The 22,509-nt window shown below is 50.0% G+C and overlaps 1 protein-coding gene across 2 annotated transcripts in view; it reads right to left on the bottom strand.

Annotated features, from left to right (window-relative positions):
* The window catches only part of EIF5 (eukaryotic translation initiation factor 5), a 97,182-nt gene that overhangs the window by 16,442 nt on the left and 58,231 nt on the right, over positions 1-22,509 (bottom strand). For both annotated transcript variants that reach the window (XM_029598011.1, XM_029598009.1), the window contains exons 8-11: positions 17,163-17,321; positions 16,793-16,954; positions 9,679-9,843; positions 9,178-9,309 (exon numbers count right to left, since the gene is read on the bottom strand). In XM_029598011.1, the coding sequence (XP_029453871.1) occupies positions 9,178-9,309; positions 9,679-9,843; positions 16,793-16,954; positions 17,163-17,321 (618 nt within the window). The remainder of the gene's footprint in view (positions 1-9,177; positions 9,310-9,678; positions 9,844-16,792; positions 16,955-17,162; positions 17,322-22,509) is intronic.

The raw sequence follows: 22,509 nt of genomic DNA, 5'->3' as shown, positions 1-22,509 counted from the left end.
AAGAACAGTTTGGATCAAGTATAGTTAACCATGAAAAAATGGCTATTCAACTAATGAATTTAACATGAAAACCCAAATATTCGGCAGAACAGCCAACTTGTAGGGAGTTGTGAAATGCAAAGAGAGACAGCATGTTGCATGAGAAAGAAAGCAACCCCAAGCTGAGCAGGACCCAAAACCCCATAGCGGTGGGCGTCTGGACTGATCCTTGGTACTACAGGAATGAAAATTATCAGAAAAGGAATAATTTTCTTTTCCCTGTACGTACCAGGATCAGTCCAGACAGTGGGATGTACCCAAGCTTCCCTAAACCAGGTGGGTCCCCCGAGAGGCCTGCTCTGAGAACCTGGTCGCCAAAATGCCCAGAGGCAGTCGACGCCAGATGAAGACGATAATGTCTGGAAAAGGTGTGCAGCGATTTCCAAGTTGCTGCATGACAAATTTCCTGTGAGGAGACCAACCGTGACTCCACCCAGGAGGCTGCCTGAGAGCGGGTAGAGTGAGCCCGGACGGTGAGAGGCGGTGTCCGTCCTGCTCAGATGTAAGATGCCGCAATGGCGTCCTTTAACCATCTTGCAATCGTTGCTTTGGAAGCCTGGGAACCCTTCTTCAGGCCCGCCCAGAGGACGAACAGATGATCCGAGACCCTAAAATCATTAGTAGCCTCCAGGTATCGAAGCAACGTGCGCTTGACATCCAGTAGACTGAAAGACCATGGCTCATCGGATGCAAAAGCCGGCAGCTCGACCGTCTGATTCACGTGAAATGCCGATACTACCTTCGGAAGGAAGGAGGGAACGGTGTGGAGGGAGACACCCGAGTCCATGAACCGGAGATAGGGCTCTCTGCAGGACAATGCTTGGAGCTCCGAGATGCGCCGGGCGGAGCAGATGGCCACAAGGAATACGGCCTTGAGGGTGCGATCCTTAATAGTTGCCCTCTGTAGTGGTTCGAAGGGCGAACCTGACAAAGCGTGAAGTACCAAATTGAGGTTCCAAGAGGGGCAGGGATCCCTCAACGGGGGCCGTAAATGTTTAACTCCCTTGAGAAATCGTGCTATGTCAGGCTGAAGCAGGAGAGAAGAATGATCTTGATCCGCTACCTGTAGGAGAGAGCCAAGGGCGGCCACCTGAACCCGAAGCGAATTATACGCTAGGCCCTTGTCCAGCCCGTCCTGGAGAACTGCAGTATCTGTGGTATAGACGTCTTCGTGGGCCGAGTGTCCCGCTTGGAACACCACATCTCGAAGACCTTCCAGACTCGAATGTAAGCTACCGAGGTAGATGTCTTTCGAGCTCGGAGGAGAGTCGAGACTACCACCTCTGGGTATCCCCTGCGGAGCTGATGCCGTTCAAAAGCCAGGCCGCAAGACAAAAAAAAAGTTCTGCCCGGTTGAAAAATACTGGACCCTGGTGGAGTAGGCGAGGCAAGTGTCCGAGCTTTAGAGGACCGTCTGTCACCAGCTGCAGCAGATCTGCAAACCAGGGTCGACGGGGCCATTCTGGAGCCATGAGAATCACTGGCCCCTGGTGACTTTCTAATCTGCGTATAACTTTGCCCACCAGCGGCCATGGGGGAAAGCGTAAAGAAGCAGGTGGGAAGGCCACGGGAGGACCAGAGCATCCACCCCTTCCGCGCAGTGTTCTCTTCTGTGACTGAAGAAGCGTGGGGCTTTGGTGTTGAAAGGTAGCCATCAGATCCAGGTGGGGTGACCCCCATTGGCGGACAAGAAGTTGCATCGCTTCGGAGAGTGACCATTCTCTGGGGTCCAGCTGTTGTCGACTCAGGTAGTCCACCTCGGCGATGTGACGCCGCGAGACGGGCTAGATGAATCTCCGCCCATTCCATGAGGCGCGCCGCCTCTTGCGCTACGTGCCAACTTCTTGTGCCTCCTTGGCGATTGATGTAGGCAATCTTAGGCAACGAGAAGGCATTAGGACAACCATGCAGCCCATCCAAGAACTGGATTCACTCCCTCATTGTCACTCTACCTGAGTCACCTTAACCCCCCAACTCCAAACACCTGAGGGATGAGGGGATGGTGCTTTTTTAAAGGACGGACCACCCTATGTTCATAACCTTCAGCCACAGGGCCCTTGTCTGGATCAGGATCTCTTTGCCTGCATCCATATCAGGATTCTGACCATCTGGGTCTGCTCTGAGGGGTGGCAGGATAATCCTGCATATCAGAATCAGCCAGATCCCTGCGATCACCCTCAGCAAACCACAAGCTCAGGCACTTAAGTACATCTCCTAAACCTCCCACAGACACCAGCCTTGGCCTCTTGGATGGAGCCCATTTCTGTCTCTGGACCTCTTCTCTTGCACCTTTCTGTGCCAGAAGGCTCCATGTAACGGGAAAAGACTTGAGAAAATTCTAGTTCCTCAGACCCATGCAAGGGAAAAAAAAAAAAAAAAAAAAAGTCTGCCAGAGGGAGCCCACACTTCCCTCCTGATCCTCTTCATCCCCCTACACCACAGGGGAGAAGGGGGGAGGGGGAATATCCAGGTCCCCAGTGGGGTGAAGACTCCAGAACCCCCTCCCCCCGATAATTTGGAGGCCTTCTCCTTGGAGCTGCCTGCAGAGGTTCCCTCTGCTCCGGATGCACAGCCTGTGCAGAGAGTGGGAATTAAAACTAGCAGACCAGAGCCTGCAAAAGCCCTGCAAACCACCATTCACCACCAGGCAGAAAGCACACAGTCCAAGTGCGCCGACATTGAAGTAGGCTGCACCATGTGGCCGCTGCAATGCTCTGGTGAAAATGCATGAAATGTGTTGGCTCGAGCTGCACATGGTAGACTGCAGTGATGCGAGCCCTGGACTGACTGCATGAGTTCCCACCCTCTCACCACTCCTCGGGGAAAAATAAACAGCAGCACACTCCTTCAGCTCTCCCTCCTGAAGGCCTGAACAGCTCCTGCTGACCAAGTGCCTCAGACAATCGCCCAGCCTCACACGGACAACCCAGCTCTAGTTTCCCCTAATTTTTTTTTTTTTAAAAACTTAGGATACTTACTTCAGACATCTCCTACCAGCCACTGCTCAGGGAAGAGAGCCAGTCCCCTGGCTATCAAAGCCTCCGGAAGCAACAGGCTACACCAGACAGGAGTTTCCAATCCCCCAGATACCCGGCTCAATCCGAGGGATGGCCCACAAAAGGAACTTAACACCTCAGGAAGCTATACTAACTTCTCCACTATAAGAAAATTATTCCTTACCTGCTAATTTTCGTTCCTGTAGTACCATGGATCATTCCAGACGGTGGGTTATGTCCCCTGTCCAGCAGATGGAGTCAGAACAGATTGCAAGGGGCGTTACCATAATAGCCAGTGCACCCTCTGCTGGAGCTCAGTATAACGTATAGCAAAGCACTAGAAGAGCAATAGCAGTCTGGATCAAGTTTAAATGACATTAATCAAAATCAACGAACAATCAGCAAACAACCGCCAACTTGTGGGAGCTGTGAACAGAGATAATAGAAGAGAGCAAGGAGGCCACATCGACAGCAAGAACCCGAGCAGGAAAACAGCAAGAATCTCAGAGTGGTGGGTGTCTGGAATGATCCATGGTACTACAGGAACGAAAATTAGCAGGTAAGGAATAATTTTCTTTTCCCTGTATGAACCAGGATCATTCCAGACTGTGGGATGTACCCAAGCTTCCCTAAATCGGGTGGGCCCCTGAGAGACCTGCTCGGAGAACCTGATTGCCAAAATGCCCGGAGGCAGACGACCCCAGGTGTAGTCGATAATGCCTTGAGAAAGTGTGCAACGATTTCCATGTCGCTGCCCGGCAGATTTCCTGTGTGGAGACGGAGCGGACCTCCGCCCATGAAGCCGCTTGCGAGTGAGTCAAGTGAGCTATGACCCCACGAGGCGGGACCCGTCCCGCTCCGACATAGGATACTGAAATGGCTTCCTTAAGCCAGCGTGCAATAGTCTTCGAGGCCTGGAACCCCTTCTTCAGACCCGACCAGAGTACGAACAGATGGTCAAACCCGGAATTCATTCGTGGCTTCCAAGTAGTGAATCAAAGCGCGCTTGACGTCTAAATGACGAAGTGACCGGGGCTCATCTGGAGCAAAAGCAGGAAGTTTCACTGTCTGATTCAAATGGAAGGTTGAGACCACCTTCGGGAGAAAAGAAGGGACAGTGCGAAGGGGAAACTCCAGAGTCTGTAAACCAGAGGTAGGGTTCCCTGCAGGACAATGCTTGAAGCTCTGAGATGCGTCGTGCAGAGCAGATGGCCACTAGAAAAACTGTCTTGAGCGTGAGATCCTTAGTCATTCCGCAGAGCGGCTCAAAAGGCAGATCTGACAAAGCCCGCAGCACCAGATTGAGGCTCCAGGAGGGGCACGGATCCCAGACCAGAGGTCGTAAGTGCTTGACGCCTTTGAGAAAACCTTCCTTCTGTACGAGGGAACCAAGGGCTGCCACCTGGACCCGAAGGGAATTATAGGCGAGACCCTTGTCTAGGCCGTCCTGCAGAAACTGTAAGATCAGGGGTACTGACGCTTCTGTGGGTAGAGGCCCCCGATTGGAACACCATATCTCGAAGATCCTCCAAACTCGTACGTAAGCCACTGAGGTAGAAGGCTTGCGGGCCCGGAGCATAGTTGAGATTACCACCTCCGGGTAGCCTTTGCGCCGAAGGCGACGCCGTTCAAAAGCCATGCCACAAGACAGAAGAGTTCTGCCTGCTCGAAAAATACCGGACCCTGGTGCAATAGATGAAGATGTCCCAATCGAATCGGCCCCTCTACCGCCAGATGTACCAGGTCTGCGAACCACGGACGGCGTGGCCACTCAGAGGCCACCAGGATCACGGGACCCTGGTGGTTTTCTATTCTGCGGAGAATCTTGCCCACCAAGGGCCAGGGTGGGAAGACGTAAAGTAGCTGATGTGTGGGCCAAGGCAGGGCGAGAGCATCTACGCCTTCTGCGCCCCGCTCCCTCCTGTGACTGAAGAAGCGGGAGGCCTTGGCGTTGAGGGCGGACGCCATCAAGTCCATGTGTGGCGCCCCCCAGCGGCGGATCAGAAGGTGCATCGCTTTGTCGGAAAGAGACCATTCTCCGGGGTCTAGCTGTTGACTCAGGTAGTCCGCCTGAATGTTGTCTACCCTGGCGATATGGGAGGCCGCAATCCGCATGAGATGAGCTTCCGCCCATGCCATCAGGGGCGTTGACTCGAGGGATACGTGCTTGCTCCTTGTTCTGCCTTGTCGATTGATGTATGCCATGGTGGTGGCGTTGTCAGAGAATCCTTACCTCTTGGTTTTTCACCAGCGGAAGGAAGCGATGTAGCGCTAGGCGGACCGCTCTGGTTTCCAGACGATTGATCGGCCACGCTGCTTCCGTTGGAGACCAAGTCCCTTGCGTGGCGCTTCGATCGCAAACTGCGCCCCAACCCACGAGACTGGCATCGGTGGTGACCACCACCCAGTTGGGGACCTCGAGAGATGCCGCGAGCCAGGTGCGACGGCTCCAGCCACCAATCCAGGCTGTTCCTGACAGACGACGGGAGGGGCAGAATCACTTGATAATCCTGAGAGACTGGTTTCCACCGGGAAAGAAGAGCTGCCTGTAGAGGGCGAAGATGAGCAAATGCCCAGGGTACCATATCTATGGTGGAGGCCATCACGCCCAGCAGTTGCAGGTAATTCCAGGAGGTGGGTTCTGACAAGGCAGAAAACAGACGTACATGTTCCCGCAAGGATTGAGCTTTGTCTGGGCGCAAGAATACCTTGCCTTGGCAAGTGTCGAAGCTTGCCCCCAAGAAATCCAAGCGTTGAGATGATACGAGGGAGCTCTTGGAGAAGTTCACCACCCACCCCAGGGAGTGGAGGACCTGTAGTACCCTGGCTACCGAGGCTTGGCCGTGGGAGACGGTCTTCGCACGAATCAGCCAGTCCAAATACAGATGTACAAGAATGCCCTCTGAGGGCTGCCGCTACCACCATTATCTTGGTGAAGGTGCGAGGGGCAGTTGCCAAACCGAAGGGAAGTGCCGTGAACTGAAAGTGCTGACCCAGGATCTTGAAGCGAAGAAATCGCCGGTGAGCTGGAAGTATTGGAATGTGCAAATAGGCTTCCGTCAAATCCAGGGAGGCAAGGAACTCCCCCTTGTGTACTGCCGCAATCACCGAGCGTAGTGTCTCCATGCGGAACCTGCTGACCCGCAGGGATTTGTTGACCTCCTTCAGATCTAGAATTGGCCGGAAGGAACCGTCCTTTTTGGCCACCACGAAGTAGATGGAATAGTGGCCCAAGCCCACCTTGCCGAAGGGGACGGGAGAGATGGCTGCTATCGTCAGCAACCTGTCCAGGGTTTGCTGTACTGCCTCCCTCGAGCTCCGATCTGCAGGGAGAAAAGAGGAATCTGTCTCTCGGAGGGTGGACAAACTCCAAAGCGTAGCCGTTTCTTACGGTGTCGAGGACCCACTGGTCCGCGGAGATTCTCACCCACTCCTCGTAAAAGTCTGCCAGCCGACCCCCAATTCTGGGAGTAGAGGAGTGGGCGACCCTGGCATCGAGTAGACTTCGGGGTGGGGTTTCCCTGCCCCACCCTGTCCCGTGTAGGCCTGCGCCCCCGAAAGGACCGTGACCAGGACTGGGGTCTGGAGGAGCCTTGCTGAGGCCCCGGCTGCCTATAGGACCTGTAGCGCCTGTGCTCTGGCCCTGGAAGAAGCAAAAGGCCGGGAAGTCCGCTGCCTGTCCCTCAGGTAGTTTGGACTGCATTTTCTCCCAGGGACTTGATAATTTGATCCAAATCTTCTCCAAAGAGAAATTTGCCCCGGAAGGGCAGAGAGCCCAGGCTTGACTTGGAGGAGGCATCCGCCGCCCAATTGCACAGCCACAGCAGCCGCCAAGCCGCTACCACTGAAACCATGGACCGCGCCAGCACCCGGAAAAGATCGTACAGAGCGTCTGCCCCATAGGCTATGGCTGATTCCAGGCGGTCTGCCTGGGCAGTCTCCTCGGGCGGTAGGTCCTGCGAGGTGAGGAGTTGCTGGACCCATCGAAGACTGGCCCTTTGGGCGAGTGAACTACACATGACGGCCCGCATCCCCAGAGCGGAGACCTCAAAGACCCGCTTTAGAAAAATTTCCAGCTTGCGGTCCTGGGTATCCCTCAGGGCCGTTGCGCCCGTGACAGGAATAGTCGTCCTCTTGGTGACCACCGACACCGCCGAGTCCACTTTGGGGACCTTGATGAGATCTAGGAAGTCCTCTGGCAGAGGATACAATTTTTCCATAGCGCGAGTGACCTTAAGAGATGCTTCGGGAGCATCCCACTCTGGTGAGGAGCTGAAGAAAGGAATCATGAGTGGGAAAGGCCCACTCCCTAGGCCGGAGGGCAGCGAGGACTGGATCCCCTTTTTGGATGACGTGGAGACGGCGGGAGCAATTGGCGCTGGCGGGTCCGGCGGTGGATCAAGATCCAGCTCCAAAAGTATCTGTGGGATGAGATCATCCAGCTCCTCCCGTTGGAAAATCCTTAGCGCACGGGGATCGTCCCCCTCAGCCTGCGTGTCCGGGTCCGTGGGTCGCCCCCCAGTGGCGCCGGCATCCCAGCCGCCCCCCCCCCCCCCCCAGAGTAACACTTGTCCGGATCGGCAGCCCCGTTGCCCCCGAGCCAGGCCCTAGGCGGACAGGGGGGGCTTCAGGCGGAGAGGTAGAAATCCTGGGAGTCTTGGAGGGGGGGGAACCGAAGGGAGCCCCCCGGGGGCCTCCAGGCCCTGTAAATAGGCGCTGTGCATGAGTAGAATAAATTCCGGCGAGAACCGTGGCATGCTGGGAGGGGGTCCTGGGGCAGGAATAGCTGAAGCCCCCTGGTCGGACAAGTCCCCCACCGGGGATAAAAATCGGGGGCAAAACCTCCCAAAAATCCCCTGGCACCCGTTCCGGGAATGTGGGCGCATCATGCTGAAGATCCAAGATGGCCGCCGTTCCCGCCATTGGCGGCAACGTGGCCGGCCCGCGCCGCAGGGAGGGAAGCCCGGAAGGAGCGCTGCCTGCCTGCGAGGTGCCTTCCCCGCCGGGAAGACACCTAGAGTAAATGCCCTCCCTGGAGATTCTCGACCCCGGCCGCGCAACGGGACGGCCGCGGCATGGCAGCAGCCGGGGACGAGCGAGTAAGGCCTCGGGGGGGGGGCGGCCTGGAGGAGAGAGGTGCTGCAGGGGGGGCCCAAAGGCCAACACAACCCGCCCAAAGTCCCTGCTTGCCGCGAAAGTGGCTCCCTGCGGTGGCAGGCCTGAGTAAAAAATCATTCCGGGACCGCGCTGTCTTATGGAGAGGCCGGCCCCACCGGCTTCTGCGGGGCACCTGCGATACAAGAACACTGCAAGAAATAAAACCTGCAAAGCCAAACAGAAAAACCCTCACTTACCCCAGCCAGGGAAGAAGAGAACAAACAGCAAGAGGAGGCAGAACAGACTTACAATAGCCACGCCTCCCCAAAAATTGAAGTGGTTTTTTTTTTTAAACTAAAAACTTGATCCAAAATGAAGTGACAGGAGAAGAAAGAAGTGAAGAATTGAAAAATCCCTGCCACCCTGGGGAAGCTGCTGGTTTCCCAACTCTCATCTGCTGGAGTCAGAAAGATACTGAGCTCCAGAGGGTGCACTGGCTATTATGGTAACGCCCCCTCGAAATCTGTTCTGACTCCATCTGCTGGACGGGGGACATAACCCACAGTCTGGAATGGTACGTACAGGGAACTCCAAAATTTTAGTCAGAACTGCAGGTTTGGACCTCTACCATCTGCTGGAGACAAATATGGAGGGACTGCAGGTAGCACTTTGTTATGTAGCAGTGCCTCAGTTTGTTCTCTGCCTGTCTGCTGGTAGGGATATAAAACCCATTGTCTGGACTGATCTGTGTATCAACAGGAACTACTCATATCCCCCTTCTCACCTACTTTGCCAGTTTGGCTTGGTGATTTGAGGGTCTGGTGGGGGCAAAGATTTCTGGTACAGTAGTACAGGCTGCTCTTCTGCCCAGTATTTTAACTAGTTCAAAAGGCAAATTCAGTGGCAGAGGCTGGATTTTGTCACTCTGCAATACTGTGGGGAAACTAGGTACTGGTTTAAAAAACCCCCAAAAGATCCTAAACTGGTAGACTTCAAGATCCAAGTTAGCCAGACAGAGCCCATTTAATGGGAAAATAAAAGATACCTCAATATTTTCTTCTTCATCATCTTCATTGCCTGAAGATTCTTCTTCTGCTTCTTTCAGCCATTTAATGAAGGGCTCAGCCCTGACACGTATTTCTTTGGCAAGTTCCTTGGAAACATACTTTTTTGATGCCTATGGGTTTAGAATAAAATTTAACTGTACTCAAACTAAACATAGTATAGGCACAAAACAATCTGCTTTAACTAAGTTGTTTCGAACAGTAACCAAGCTACTTGTAACTGGCAACTAAATTCTTATGAATCTGAAAGGTGGCCAAACAAACCGTTCTAAATCAGTTTTACTGCTCACTTAAGCCCCAGTAAGATTTTTTTCCTAAAGGATCTCAGCTCAATGCAAGGGTATGAATGCTCATACCAACTTAATCTGTTATTTTTGGCAGTTATCTTCACTTGAAGTATCTGCCTTTAAGCCATAAGAGTTGTCATCACTAACCAATATCAAGTCTTAAGTTTCCATTTTTCAAACAAAATTGATACAAACCTTTTCTGCCCAGCCAATGACAACATCCTCTTCCAGAAGGTCTGCATCATACATCTCCTTTAGAATATGTGGAATTTTAGAAAGAAGGTGGGACTGATGCATAGCTACTACACACTCAAAGCCATGGAGCAAGTATCTCTGCGCCTTTTTGTTGTTATGGCAGAACTAAAAATAAAGATATAATCAATGATAAATGTAATGTAAAATAACTAATTCAGTTTCTTGGCCGACAAGCTGTTCCTAAGGTGGCATATAACCCATCTACACATTGATAGAGAAAGTCTCAACTAATGAAAATCCCATAACACTAGTATATGGGTGCTACAAACACTAACATAAGGCAAGCAGTATCATACAATTGAGTTCAAGTGGTAAATGGAACACAGTTACAAATTTGCTTTAACCTATAGGCAAACAAGAAAATTTGTTCTTACCTGTTAATTCTCGTTCCAGTAGTACTAAGATCAGTCCAGAGAAGTGGGTTGTGTATCCCTACCAGCAGAGGGAGTCAGAATCAAAACTTTGGGCACTGCCATATATACCAGAGTGCCACCTGCAGTTAGCCAGTATTCACCTATACCGAAGCCCATGAGTAATCTAAGTGGAAGGTAGCCCCAAAAAACACCCAGACAACCTCCAAAAACTGCTCCAACAATCACACTTCAACGGAGCTTCTTAAGTAAACATAGGCCAATGCTAGCCAAGACAGTCTTTTGGAGTCAGATGTGGGCCTCTGGACTGATCCTTAGTACTACTGGAATGAAAAAGTTAGTAGGTAAGAAAATTCTTTTCCTAGTATGTACAGGATCAGTCCAGAGAAGTGGGGATACCCAAGCCACCCTACACTGGGCGGGCACCCGCAAAACCCCTTCAAAGGGCAAGTCCTCCGTCGCCCTAACATCCAAGTGGTAATGCTTGGTGAAGGTGTGAAGAGAAGACCACACTGCCGCCCTGCAGATCTCCTGCAGAGACAGTAATTGACACTTTGCCCAGGAAGTAGCCTGGGCTCTAGTAGAGCGAGCTGATACCAGAGGGGGCTTGGCAACCCCAGATTATGTATGCTGAACAAATGGCTTCTCTTATCCAACGAGAAATTGCCTTATCACCCCCCTTTGAACCCCCAAATAGAACAAATGGTCAGAACGGTGGAAATCATTGGTAACTTTTAGATATCGTAACAAGACGTGCCGGACATCTAAGAGATGAAGCTCCCTGTCCTGAGTTGTTACGGGACCAATGTGGAAACCCTGGCAGCTCTACAGTCTGATTTGCGTGAAACGCTGTAACCACCTTAGGAACAAAGGACGGGACAGTGCACAACGACACCCTGTCATCAGAAATCCGCAGAAAAGGATAGACATGATAGTGCCTGCAACTCTGAAATCTGCCGGGCCAAACAAATGGCCACTAAAAACAGTCTTCAACGTCAGATCCTTCAGGGAAGATCGGCAAAGAGGCTCGAACGGAGCATTGCAAAAAACAGAGCACTAAGTTCAGATTCCAGTCCAGGCAAACCATTTTAACTGGATGTTATAAATGCTTGACCCCCTTCAAAAAATGGGCAATGTCTGGGTGCACTGCCAAGTAATAGCCATTGAATCGGCCCCGTAGGGCCCCAAGAGCCACCACCTGCACCTGGAGAGAATTGAACTCCAAGCCCTTACTCAGTCCCTGCTGTAAAAAATCCAGTACCAGAGGGATGCCGACCGATAACTGATCGTAGTTTTGAATGGAACACCAAGACTCAAAAACCTTCCAGACCCTAACACAGGCCATAGAGGTGGACGGTTGCTGCGCCTGCAAAAGAGTGGAAATGACTTGTTCAGAGTAGCCCTTTAGACGTAAACGTTGCTTCTCAAAAGCCAAGCCGCAAGAGAGAAGTGATCCTCCCGGTCCAAGAATATGGGTCCTTGCAGAAGATGCAGGAGATGAGCCAGCAGTAACGGCCCGTTGAGAGCCAAACGCACTAGATCCGCGAACCACAGCCTGCGCAGCCATTCTAGCACCAATACCACCTGTCCTGGGTGTAGCTCTATGCGGCGAAGGAGCCAACCGATGAGAGGCCAGGGAGGAAAGACATACAGAAGGATTCCTGTGGGCCAAGGACACACTAGAGAGTCAATGCCCACCGATCCCTGCTCTCGACAACTGAAGCGTTCTGTCTTCACATTCGTCCGTGTCGCCATTAGATCCAACTGAGGTACTCCCCATCTGGCACAAATGCGGTTCCATGCGTCGGCCGATAGCTCCCACTCTCCTGGGTCAAGCTGTTGTCTGAGAAAGTCCAATGGAATATTCTCCACCCTGGCGACACCCTCGAGATGCTGCTCTGCCCAGGTGAATAACAGGCACGCCTCCAGTGCAACTGCAGGGATGTGGGTGCCACCTTGACGGTTGATGTACAGCACTGTCGTTGCATTGTCTGAGAACTCTCGCACCATCTTGCCCTGAATCCAGGGGAGGAAGGCTTGCAAGGCCAGTCACACTGCCCTCGTCTTGAGACAAGGGATGGACCATGAACTTTCCATCTGTGACTAGGGACCTTGAGCTGATTTCCTCCTGCACACCACTCCAACCGGAGAGGCTGGCATCTGTGGAGACAATCAGCCAATTTGGGGTGTCCAAGTCCACCCCCTGCTCCAGATTGTCACATGACAGCCACCATGACAGACTGAGTCTGGACTTCCAAAAGAGGCATTGGTAGATATTGTTCTGACACTGGACTCAGAGCCAACAGTGCACATTTGCAAGTGAGCAAATGCCCAGGGAAACAACCCCAGGGTGGAAGCCATGAAGTCCAGGACCTGAAGATGCCACTGTGGGAGACTGCCTCCTTAACAGAGTGGACCTGGGCTTGCAACTTCATTATTCGATCTGCCGACAAACACTTTGCCTTGCAAGGTATCGAATCGGACGCCCAGATAAACCAACTCAGGAGCTGGTTCCAAGTGACTTTTCTGGATGTTGACCACCCATCCTAACAACCTCAACGTGGTCAACACAGTGTGGACCGACCTCTCGCATTCCTCTCGAGACTTTGCACAAACCAGTCGTCCAGGTACAGATGAACCAAGATGCCTTCCTTCCGAAGGAATGCTGCTACCACCACCATCACTTGCGTGAACGTTTGGGGGCTGTGGCGAGACCAAAGGGAAGGGCTCGAAACTGAAAACGTTGACCCAACACCTTGAAACGCAAGAACCGCTGGTGACAGTCTGATAGGTATATGAAGATATGCCTCCGTAAGGTCCAAGGATGCAAGAAATTCTCCTTTCCGAACCGCTGCTATCACTGTGCACAAGGTTTTCATCTGGAAATGCGTTATGCAGAGGTAGCGGTTCACCTGCTGTAGGTCGAGGATGGGACGTAAAGTGCCCTCCTTTTTGGGAACTACAAAATAAATCGAATAACGGCCCTGTTGCGCTTCCGGAACCATCTGAGGTCAAGAAGTCTATGCAGAGTTACTCTGACCGCCTCGCACTTGTGGGGCGAGGGCCACCCGGGACTCTACAAAGACCTCCCGAACCGGGCGTGAGAATTCTAAGGCGTAACCATCCCTGATGACCTCCAAGACCCAGCGTTCTGATGTAATGCTTGCCCATTCTGTGTAAAAGTTGGATAATCTGCCTCAGACCGCTTCGACGACGGAATGGGCTGTTGTGGCTTCATTGGGCGGACTTGTTGCCTGAGGCCCCCTGTTGCCCAGAGTCTCTCCTGGGTCGCCGACCCCCACGAAAGGACTGCTGACGACCCGGAGGCGGCTTAGAAGAGGTTGTTGACGTGTACAGAACTAGTCCTGTAGCGATGGCTGTCCCGAAAACAAGATCGAGGTGGGAAGGACTTAGACTATCTTCTGTCCCCAGGTAAATGATTGCCCTTGGATTCCACCAACAACTTTAGCAGTTGGTCCAGTTCCTCCCTGAAAAGAAGCTGGCCTTTAAATGGTGGGTTGCACAGCCAGGATTTTGAGGACAAGTCCGCCACCCAGTTCCATAGCCAGAGGAGTTGTGTGGAAACCATGGACACAATAGTTCTTGCAGAGGTCCACACTAAATCATAGAGAGCATCTGCTACATAAGCAATACTGGCCTCCAAACGGGCAGACTGCAATGCCCCGCTGCTGCCGGCGTCAGCACTGTCTGGAGTTTCCTGGACCCAAAACAGGCACACGCTCTACGTGAGACTAGCGCAGATTGCCATGCATAAACTCAGAGCTGAAACTTCAAAGACCCGCTTCAACTGGATCTCCAGTTTGCAATTCTGTACGCCCTTTAGTGCCGCACCAGTCACTGGGATTGTGGTCTTCTTGGTGACCGCTGAGACCAGAGTCCATCTTAGGAACCTTGAGCAAATCCAACATGTCTGTTGACAGGGGATATAACTTCACCATCGCTCTACCGACCTTCAGACCCACGTCAGGAGTCTCCCACTCCCTGTTCACCAGCTTCCTAACTTTCTTCGGCAAAGGAAAAGCAGTAGTCTGGCCCCTAATGCCATCTAGAACTGGGTTAACTCCTTCATTGTCTGATTCCTCTTGGGAAACCTTCAGCCCGAGCACTTCCAAAACTTGAGGAATAAGCGGACAGAACTCATCCCGCTTAAACAGTCAGACCACACTGGGATCATCCCCCTCCAATGACAGGGCCTCCGGGTCATCAGAAATATCTGAATCCACATCCGCTTGGGTCCGGTGGGGTGAGAACCCGCACCCCGAGGTAATTTCTCCTGTGGATGACTGCCTGGGCTGCTTGACGGGCACCCGCTGACATGCCAAAAACGCCTCATGCATGAGAACAAATTCCGGGGTAAATCCCTCTGGTTTCCCCTCCCCCCCGTCACCGTGTCTGCACTCCCCTAAGGAGTCCGCCCCTATAAGGGCCAAAACAGGAGGAGTCTCCACACGTAAATCCGTCTCCAAAAATGCTTGACCCTCCGCCCAAGAGGGGCCCTCCGACCCCAATGAGTCCAGACTCTGAGGCACAAGTGGGCATAGAGAATCCGCATCTAGAACCTGCCTGGTGTACCACAAGCGGCAGGTTGGCGATTTCAAGCGGGGACCCATCAGGCAGGTGCGTCGCCTTGCGGCGCGAAGAAAAAACAAGGCCGCGAAAATCAAAAACCCCACTTACTGCCGTGATGTGGGAAAAACCAGGCCTGGACTGAGCCGGCAACTATGGGTGAAGAGCGCAGCCACGATGTGGGAAAAAATAACCTGCTGCAGGTCTGAGGAAGTCTGTCCCAAATTAGGCAAAAAAACTCCCACTGCCCAGCTGTGTGTACCCGGCGCTGGCTGAAGAGAAAAAATACAATCACCCGTGGCTGCGAAAGAACCCTGGCCAAGTCAGAAACACTAAACTTACCCCCAGTGCCTTCAAAGTCCCCCGGGAGTGGAAGGGCACCGTGCTACCAGCCTCCTGTCATGGTCACAATGACCCGATCCCCCTGTGCCGACTCCTATTTGGGCAACTTCACCTTCTTCTGGTTCAGAAGGGAAGAAGTTTAATTGTCGCTGTCATCTTGACTTAGGTACAGGTCAATACTGAGGGGCTGCAGGTGGCACACTAGGTTATGTACCGTATCAGTGAAACTCCATCTGCTGGCAGGGAGGCAAAACCCAGGAGTCTGGACAGATTTAAAATTGTTTATATGCTGTTATATCAATATTGTTAAAAAATGGTTACATATTAAAACATAAATAGGTAACGGTGATAAAACAAATATAGGTATAGTAAACAAGTAGTGAACAGTGAAGAAGAAATACAAAATAGCCTAAGAATGAGATTAGGAATGGTCTATATAGTGTGTTGATTAAATGCTTCTGAGAAAGATGTTTGCTTTTTTGAAATCTTTTGAATTTGAGATTAGATGTAGGGAAACCTGTAAGGTGTTCCATAAGAGGCCTGCCACTGAAAAACTCTTGTAATGTCCAACTGAGCTATTTGAATCGAAGGTACATTAAGATTCTTACCTAAAGATCTTAAACGTCTAGCAGGTTTATAAGTTAAGAGGGTAGGGCAAAGCCAGATAAGAGGATGGGTTGTGAATAATGGTTAGAATTTTATATTGAATCCTATATTTAAATCGGGAGCCAGTGTGGAGAAAAGACTGGAGCAAGAACTTGATCCACCCAAAGAAAAACAAGTAAGCTGAAAAATAGAGAATAAATCTAGCTTGAAGCAATGCCCTGGGGGGGAGCAGAGGTTCCCCCACTCCTATCTGCTGGAGTCAGAAACATACTGGGGATTGACAGAGGGTGCACACTGATTTATAAAGCAGCACCCTTCGAAGCTTTGACTCCATCTGCTGGACAGGGGACATAACCCACCATCTGGACTGATCTGGGTACGTACAGGGAATGTGGTTTCTTAAAGAACCAGTTAAAACTGGCTGAATTTTGGAATAGCTGAAGAGGTCTAACTATGGTATCAAGGAGACCTAGGTACAGCGTTAATAGTCAATACTGGAAAAGATCAGAGATTGAAGAACTGTATGAAAGTCTAGAAAAAAAGAAATGTAAAATATGTAATTTGAAAAAGATTTTACTTTTGCAGAAACATGCTGAGATGAGATCTGAGTTGACAGAACTCCCAGGCTTTTTACAAGAGTTAAAATGGGAATGGAAATACCATTTAATATGTGAGATGGAGGGCCATTTGTTGGATTTGTGATTGAAGATAAAGTGGACTATTTCTGTTTTAGTGGAGTTCAGTTTTGAGGTACTACAGGAAGCAAAAGTTAAAAAAAAAGATGCTTGAGTTTAGAAAGATAGGAACTTTTTAAACTATTTTCCAATCCCTCACCTTGGAAAAGCATCCAAAAAGTCAACATGATCATTTGTGTTACTGCATGTAACTGATAGGCAATTTCACTGTTTTAAAAATGACTGACTTCAGAAACTTAGACGACTTACAGTGGGTAGGTAGATTTGGAGCATTGTTACGCTTGTAACAAATTGCCACTTTATGCATTCATTAGAGACAGAAAAGTCAAAGTTTTAAAAGCAACAAGACTTACATTTTACTAGGTATACAAAAGTCACAGAAAGAAAACTAAGTAACCTATCACACCCTAAATTGAATGAAAGATGACCAATTTAGAAAAAAAAAACACTTACACGAAGGAAATGGAGTCTGTATCTCTTTAGTTCTTCTCGAATCTTCTCATCGAAGAGAACCTCGGTCAATACTAAAGGGCCCATAGCTTTTACATCCAGTCTCTCTGCTTCTACCAAAATGTCTTTGTCAGATGTATCAATTACCCCTTCTTCCTTCTTTTTCTATGGAAGATTAGAAAAATGTAACTTCAAGGAAACAGCCATGGGAGCATTTTTGTATTGCATCCCTACCTGCGTTAGAATTGAATTCCAGAAACAGAATTCCTGCAAGAATGTACGTTTTAAAGCTATAGTTTTTATACCTAAAATCCAGTATTAATTTTGAAGCGTTATGAGCACTAGGTAAGCCCAGCCATGTTTTCAGACATACCTTTACAAAATCGAATAGTATATTAACTCTCTCTTCTACAGTTCTTTCCAGATCTTCACTTAGAGTCAGGTTCTTTGCATGATCACTGATTTCATCCATTCTACGCCTTTGAGCTTCTTCAGTGGTGTCCTCACCCCAATCATCGTCATCTTCTTCCTCCTAATTAATAGTAAGTTAAGAGATAGCAGAAAAGAACTATCAGAATGGAATGGCCAGTTATCTGTTCAAAAATATCCCAGTCAGCCAATATTGTCATATGTTATCCCAAACTCCAAACATTGAGATCCTCATAGCCTTTGATCACCCTGGTTATGCAAGTGCCTGTTTGTTGAGCCTTCTAGCTACTGTACTTGCAACATGCAAGACAGAACATCTAATTCATTAAGCTGCTTTTTATATGCCAAAGGATCCTATGTACTTATTCCATGCGTGCCACCATGTTAGTCTAGAGTGCATTTCATGCATCCATTATCTGAAAGTAATTTTGGAGTTCTTCAAATCTTTCCACTGAAGAAAGGGTTTACTTTGTGTAAATTTTGGAAATCAAGAGATGAGATTCAATGTGCATATTTAGAGAAGATCTCATAAGATTCCTGCTGCAAATTCTATCAGTTGGTAGCTGTTTTCAGGCTGCATCTATAGCATTTTTGTGGCTACGGCCTCCAGAACTGTTATTTACGTGTAACAGGTGTTCTGAGGATAGGAGGATGTTAGTCTTCACATGGGTGACAGACTAAGCCCCAATGCAGAAAAAGCTTATGTCCATTTCTCAAACTTTGACAAGGTACACCGAGTATGCCCTATACCACATACCCATGCAGGGTCCCTCTCCAGTCTTAACAGAATTCTAATAAAAAAGTGGCGAAATTACTTACCTGATTTTCATTTTCCTTTGTGTAGACCAGTGGTCCCCAAACCTGTCCTGGAGGGCCACCAGCCAGTTGGGTTTTTGGGATATCCTCAATGAATATGCATGAGAGAAAATTTACATGTTATGGAGGCAGTGCATGCAAATTCTCTCATGCATATTTCATTGAGGATATCCCAAAAACCCAACTGGCTAGTGGCCCTCCAGGACAGGTTTGGGGACCCCTGGTGTAGACAAATGGACTCTGCAGATGAGACTCAAATTTCAAAGCTGACATCACCTTAGATATCCTGCAGTAACCTCAGCCCTTCAGTATTCTCTAAAAGATTGTTTTTCTCAATAGTATGTCCAAACTTGAAGATTGGTAAATGAAAATTGGTTCTTACCTGCTAATTTTCATTCCTGTAATACCACAGATCAGTACAGAAAAGTGGATTGTGTATCCCTACCAGCAGGTGGAGTCAGAACAATTAGAACTTTGGGCACTGCTACATAAACGAGTGCCACCTGCAGTCACTTAGTATTTACCTGTACCCAAGCCCATGCTAACAGAACTAAAAAGGGTAGCACCCAACCAAATTTCTGGACTATCACTTCACTGCTGGCAAAAATCAGACTGAACTGTTAAAAACTGCTCCATGAATGTCTGCAAAAAAGGAGCTTCACAAAAAAAAAAAAAATTAAAAAAAATTTAAGCAGGTTCTGACCAAGACAGTCTTTCAGTATCTAAAGAAAGGAGTGGGCCTCTGAACTGATCTGTGGTATTACAGGAACAAAAGTTAGCAGGTAAGAACCAATTTTAATTTCCTGAACATACCCAAGCCACCCTACACTGGGCAGGAACCTGAAAGACCTGCACAGAACTCTCCCCAGACACCTTAACATCCAATCAGTGATGTTTCGTAAAAGTGTGAAGAGATGACCACACCGCTGGCCTACAGATCTCCTGAGGAGACATAACTGACACTGCCCAGGAGGTAGCCTGAGCTCTAGTGGAATGAGCTCTGAGACCCAAAGGCACCTGATGCCCTTGGGCTATGTATGCTGCGCAAATTGCTTCCTTAATCCACCAAGATATGGTTGCTTTTGACGCTTTGTCCCCCTTTGGGCCACCAAAGAACGAACAAATGATCAGAACATCTGAAGTCATTGGTAACCTCCAGAACAATAAGATGTGCTGCACATCCAAAAGATGACAGTCTCAGTTCTGAGAAGACTCCTGGGACCAGTTAGGGAACCCTTGAAGGTCCACAGTTTGATGTGAAAGGCTGAAAACCACCTTAGGGACAAAGGAGTGAACCGTACGAAACAATAACCGATCGGAAATCTGAGAAGAAAGGATTCTGACAAGACAGCACCTGCAACTCAGATCAGATGGGCCAACCAAATGGCCACCAAAAACAATTTTCAAAGTCAGATCTTTCAGGAAAAACACACCACGAAGAGGCTCGAAAGGAGCACGACAGAACTCGGACTAAAATCAAACTCCAATCTGGACACACCGAACGGATGGGAGGATGCAAATTGTTTGACCCCCTTAAGAAACAGAGCAATATCTTGACAGCTGCCAGAAGTTTCCCCGCAAGGCACCTAGAGCTGCAACTTGTGCACGAAGGGAATTGAACACCAGGCCCTTAGCGAGGCCCTGTTGCAGAAAGTCAAGCACCAGAGAAACATGCACATCTAAAGGGTCACAGGAACGCCGACACCTCAAAAAGCTTCCAAACTCACATAGGCCATAGAGGTGCTTTAGGAGGAGGAGGAAATGACTTATTCTGAATAATCCCATCAAGCGTAAATGTCTCCTCAAAAGCCAAGCCGTGGAGACAGAAGCGATCCTCCTGATCCGAAAATATGGGCCCCTGACTGAGCAGATGCATTAGATGAGCCTGCTGAAGTGGACCCTCTAGAGCCAAGTGTACATGGACGACATGGCCACTCCGGCGCCACCAGAATCATCCTTCCCAGGTGCTGCTCTATACAAAGGAGAAGCCAATCTATCAGAAACCAGGGCAGGAAGGCACACAGAAGAATCCCCGTGGGCCAAGGATACAAGAGTGTCTATGCCCACTGAGCCCTGTTCACTGTGATTGCTGAAGAAAAAAAAATTTTGCATTTGCCTGCCTTGCCATCAGATCCAGCTCAGGAGTTCCCCATCTGGCCCAAATTGAGATTCCACCGCCTCGAGAGAGTTCCCATTCCTCTGGGTCTAGTTGCTGACGGCTGAGATAATCAGCTTGCACACTACTCTCGCGACATGGGATGTGGGAATGCCCTCGAGATGGTGCTCTGCCCAGGTGAACAAAAGACGTGCCTCCAGTGCTACGGCAGGACTTGAGTCCTGCTTTGCTGGCTGTGACAACAGTGGTGTACATCAATGTCCAAGAAGACTCGCATCATTCTACACACAGCGCCCCCCCCAACCTGAGAGGCTGACATCGGTGGAGATTCTCTCTCAAGAGGTTAGGGCTGTTCAGCTTTGAGAAGAGATGGCTGAGGGGGGATATGATAGAGGTCTTGAACGAGTAGATGTGACTTTACACTTTTGAACAATAGAAGGACTAGGGGGCATTCCATGAAGTTAGCAAGTAGCACATTTAGGACTAATCGAAGAAAATTCTCACTCAACGCACAATAAAGCTCTGGAATTTGTTGCCAGAGGATGTGATTAGTGCAGTTAGCATAGCTAGGTTCAAAAAAGGTTTGGATAAGTTCTTGGAGGAGAAGTCCATTAATGGCTATTAATCAATTTTACTTAGGGAATAGCCACTGCTATTACTGGCATCAGTAGCATGGGATCTTCTTAGTGTTTGGGCAATTGCCAGGTTCTTGTGGCCTGGTTTTGGCCTCTGTTGGAAAACAGGATGCTGGGCTTGGACCCTTGGTCTGACCCAGCATGGCAATTTCGTATGTTCTTAATCTGCCTCTGACAGCTTTGACGATGGAATGGGTGCTCATGGCTTCATTGGGGTTTTTTGGTTTTTTTTAAACTTCCTGCACCAAAATGTCCCAAATTTCTTCCAGGACGGTGACCCCCTCGAAAGGACTGCTGGTGACCCTAAGCAGGAGGTGCGGAGTATCTACCCACTCTGAAGTGGCGAGAGTCCCGAAACCTAGCATGAGGAGGGAAGACTTTTAGAAGATCTTTTATCTTCCAGCAACCAATTGCCCTTTGATTTGGCAAGCAGCTTTACCAGCTGATCCAGATCCTCCCCAAATAGGAGCTTGCCCTTAAAGGGTAGATTACAAAGCTGGGACTTCGAGGACAAGTCTGCCGCCCAATTTCGCTGCCAGAGGAGACACCGCGCTAACACCAAACATATCGCAGAGGTCCTCACCAGATCATACAAAGCATCTGCAACATAAGCGATGTCTGCTTCTAGGTGGGCAGACTGCAGAGCCCCACTGTCGCCTGTACTGGCCCTGGCAGCCAACTCCTGGACCGAACACGGACAGGCCCTCTGCATGAGGCTAGCGCAAACCACCGCCCAAAGGCTTAGTGCGGCAACCTCGAATGCTCACTTCAGCTGAATCTCCAGCTTGCGGTCCTGCATATCCTTAAAGGGCAGCCGCCCCAGCAACTGGGATAGTGGTCTATTTTGTGACTGCAGCATCCACCTTTGGAATCTTCAGTAAATCCAAAACAGACAATAACTGGTACAGTTTTGCCATAGCTCTGCCCATCTTCAAGCCAGAATCTCCCACTCCCAGGTCACTAGTTTACAAACCTTCTTAGGCAGAGGAAAAGTTGTTGTGGGACCACTAATGCAATCGAGGACTGGATTGATGCCCTTGTTGTCAGACTCTTGAGAAACCTTAAGTTCCAGAATTTCAAGGGCCTGGGGAATAAGAAGTCTTAACTCATCCCGCTTGAAATGCACCACACTGTGGTCATCTGGATCAGTATCCACATCAGCCGGATCCGGCCACGGATCTGGGTCTGCCACCCCTACTACCCTAGAAGCCAGCGTCACCCCAGACCCTGGGATCGGATCTCGTGTACCCTGGGGAGAGCCTGATCAGGGAGGCACTGATGAGGGTCCCGTACCCCGACCTTTTCTCAGGCGGGTCCGAACCTGCCCCCAGGAGACTGGGCCGCTTTACCACCGAGTGTTTCCTTGCCAGGAAAGCCTGGTGCATAAGGACAAATTCTGGGGGTAAAACTCCTCCCCTGCTGGGGTGATATCAGTTCCCCTGGTGAGGTCTTCCCTCACTGGGGCAGAACAGGTGGAGAATCCTCTTCCCGCGAAACCGAAGGAGAGAGACATTCCCTCCCTGAGGGAGGAGGCAAGAATCCCTGAAGAGCCCTCTAACCCTGGGGAACACGCTGTGCATAAGGAGGCTGCATGACACACCCTCGGCAGGCCTGCAATTCTGTTTTCTGTCCCAGCCGCAGCAGCATGCTGATAGTATGACGTGAAATAGAAAAGGGCACAAATAAAAAAATTGCTCGGTGCCGCGACATGGAGAAAATTTCAG

Source organism: Rhinatrema bivittatum, chromosome 4, assembly GCF_901001135.1.
Source record: "Rhinatrema bivittatum chromosome 4, aRhiBiv1.1, whole genome shotgun sequence".
Taxonomy (NCBI): Eukaryota; Metazoa; Chordata; class Amphibia; order Gymnophiona; family Rhinatrematidae; genus Rhinatrema; species Rhinatrema bivittatum.
This window is presented reverse-complemented; position numbering and strand designations above follow the sequence as displayed.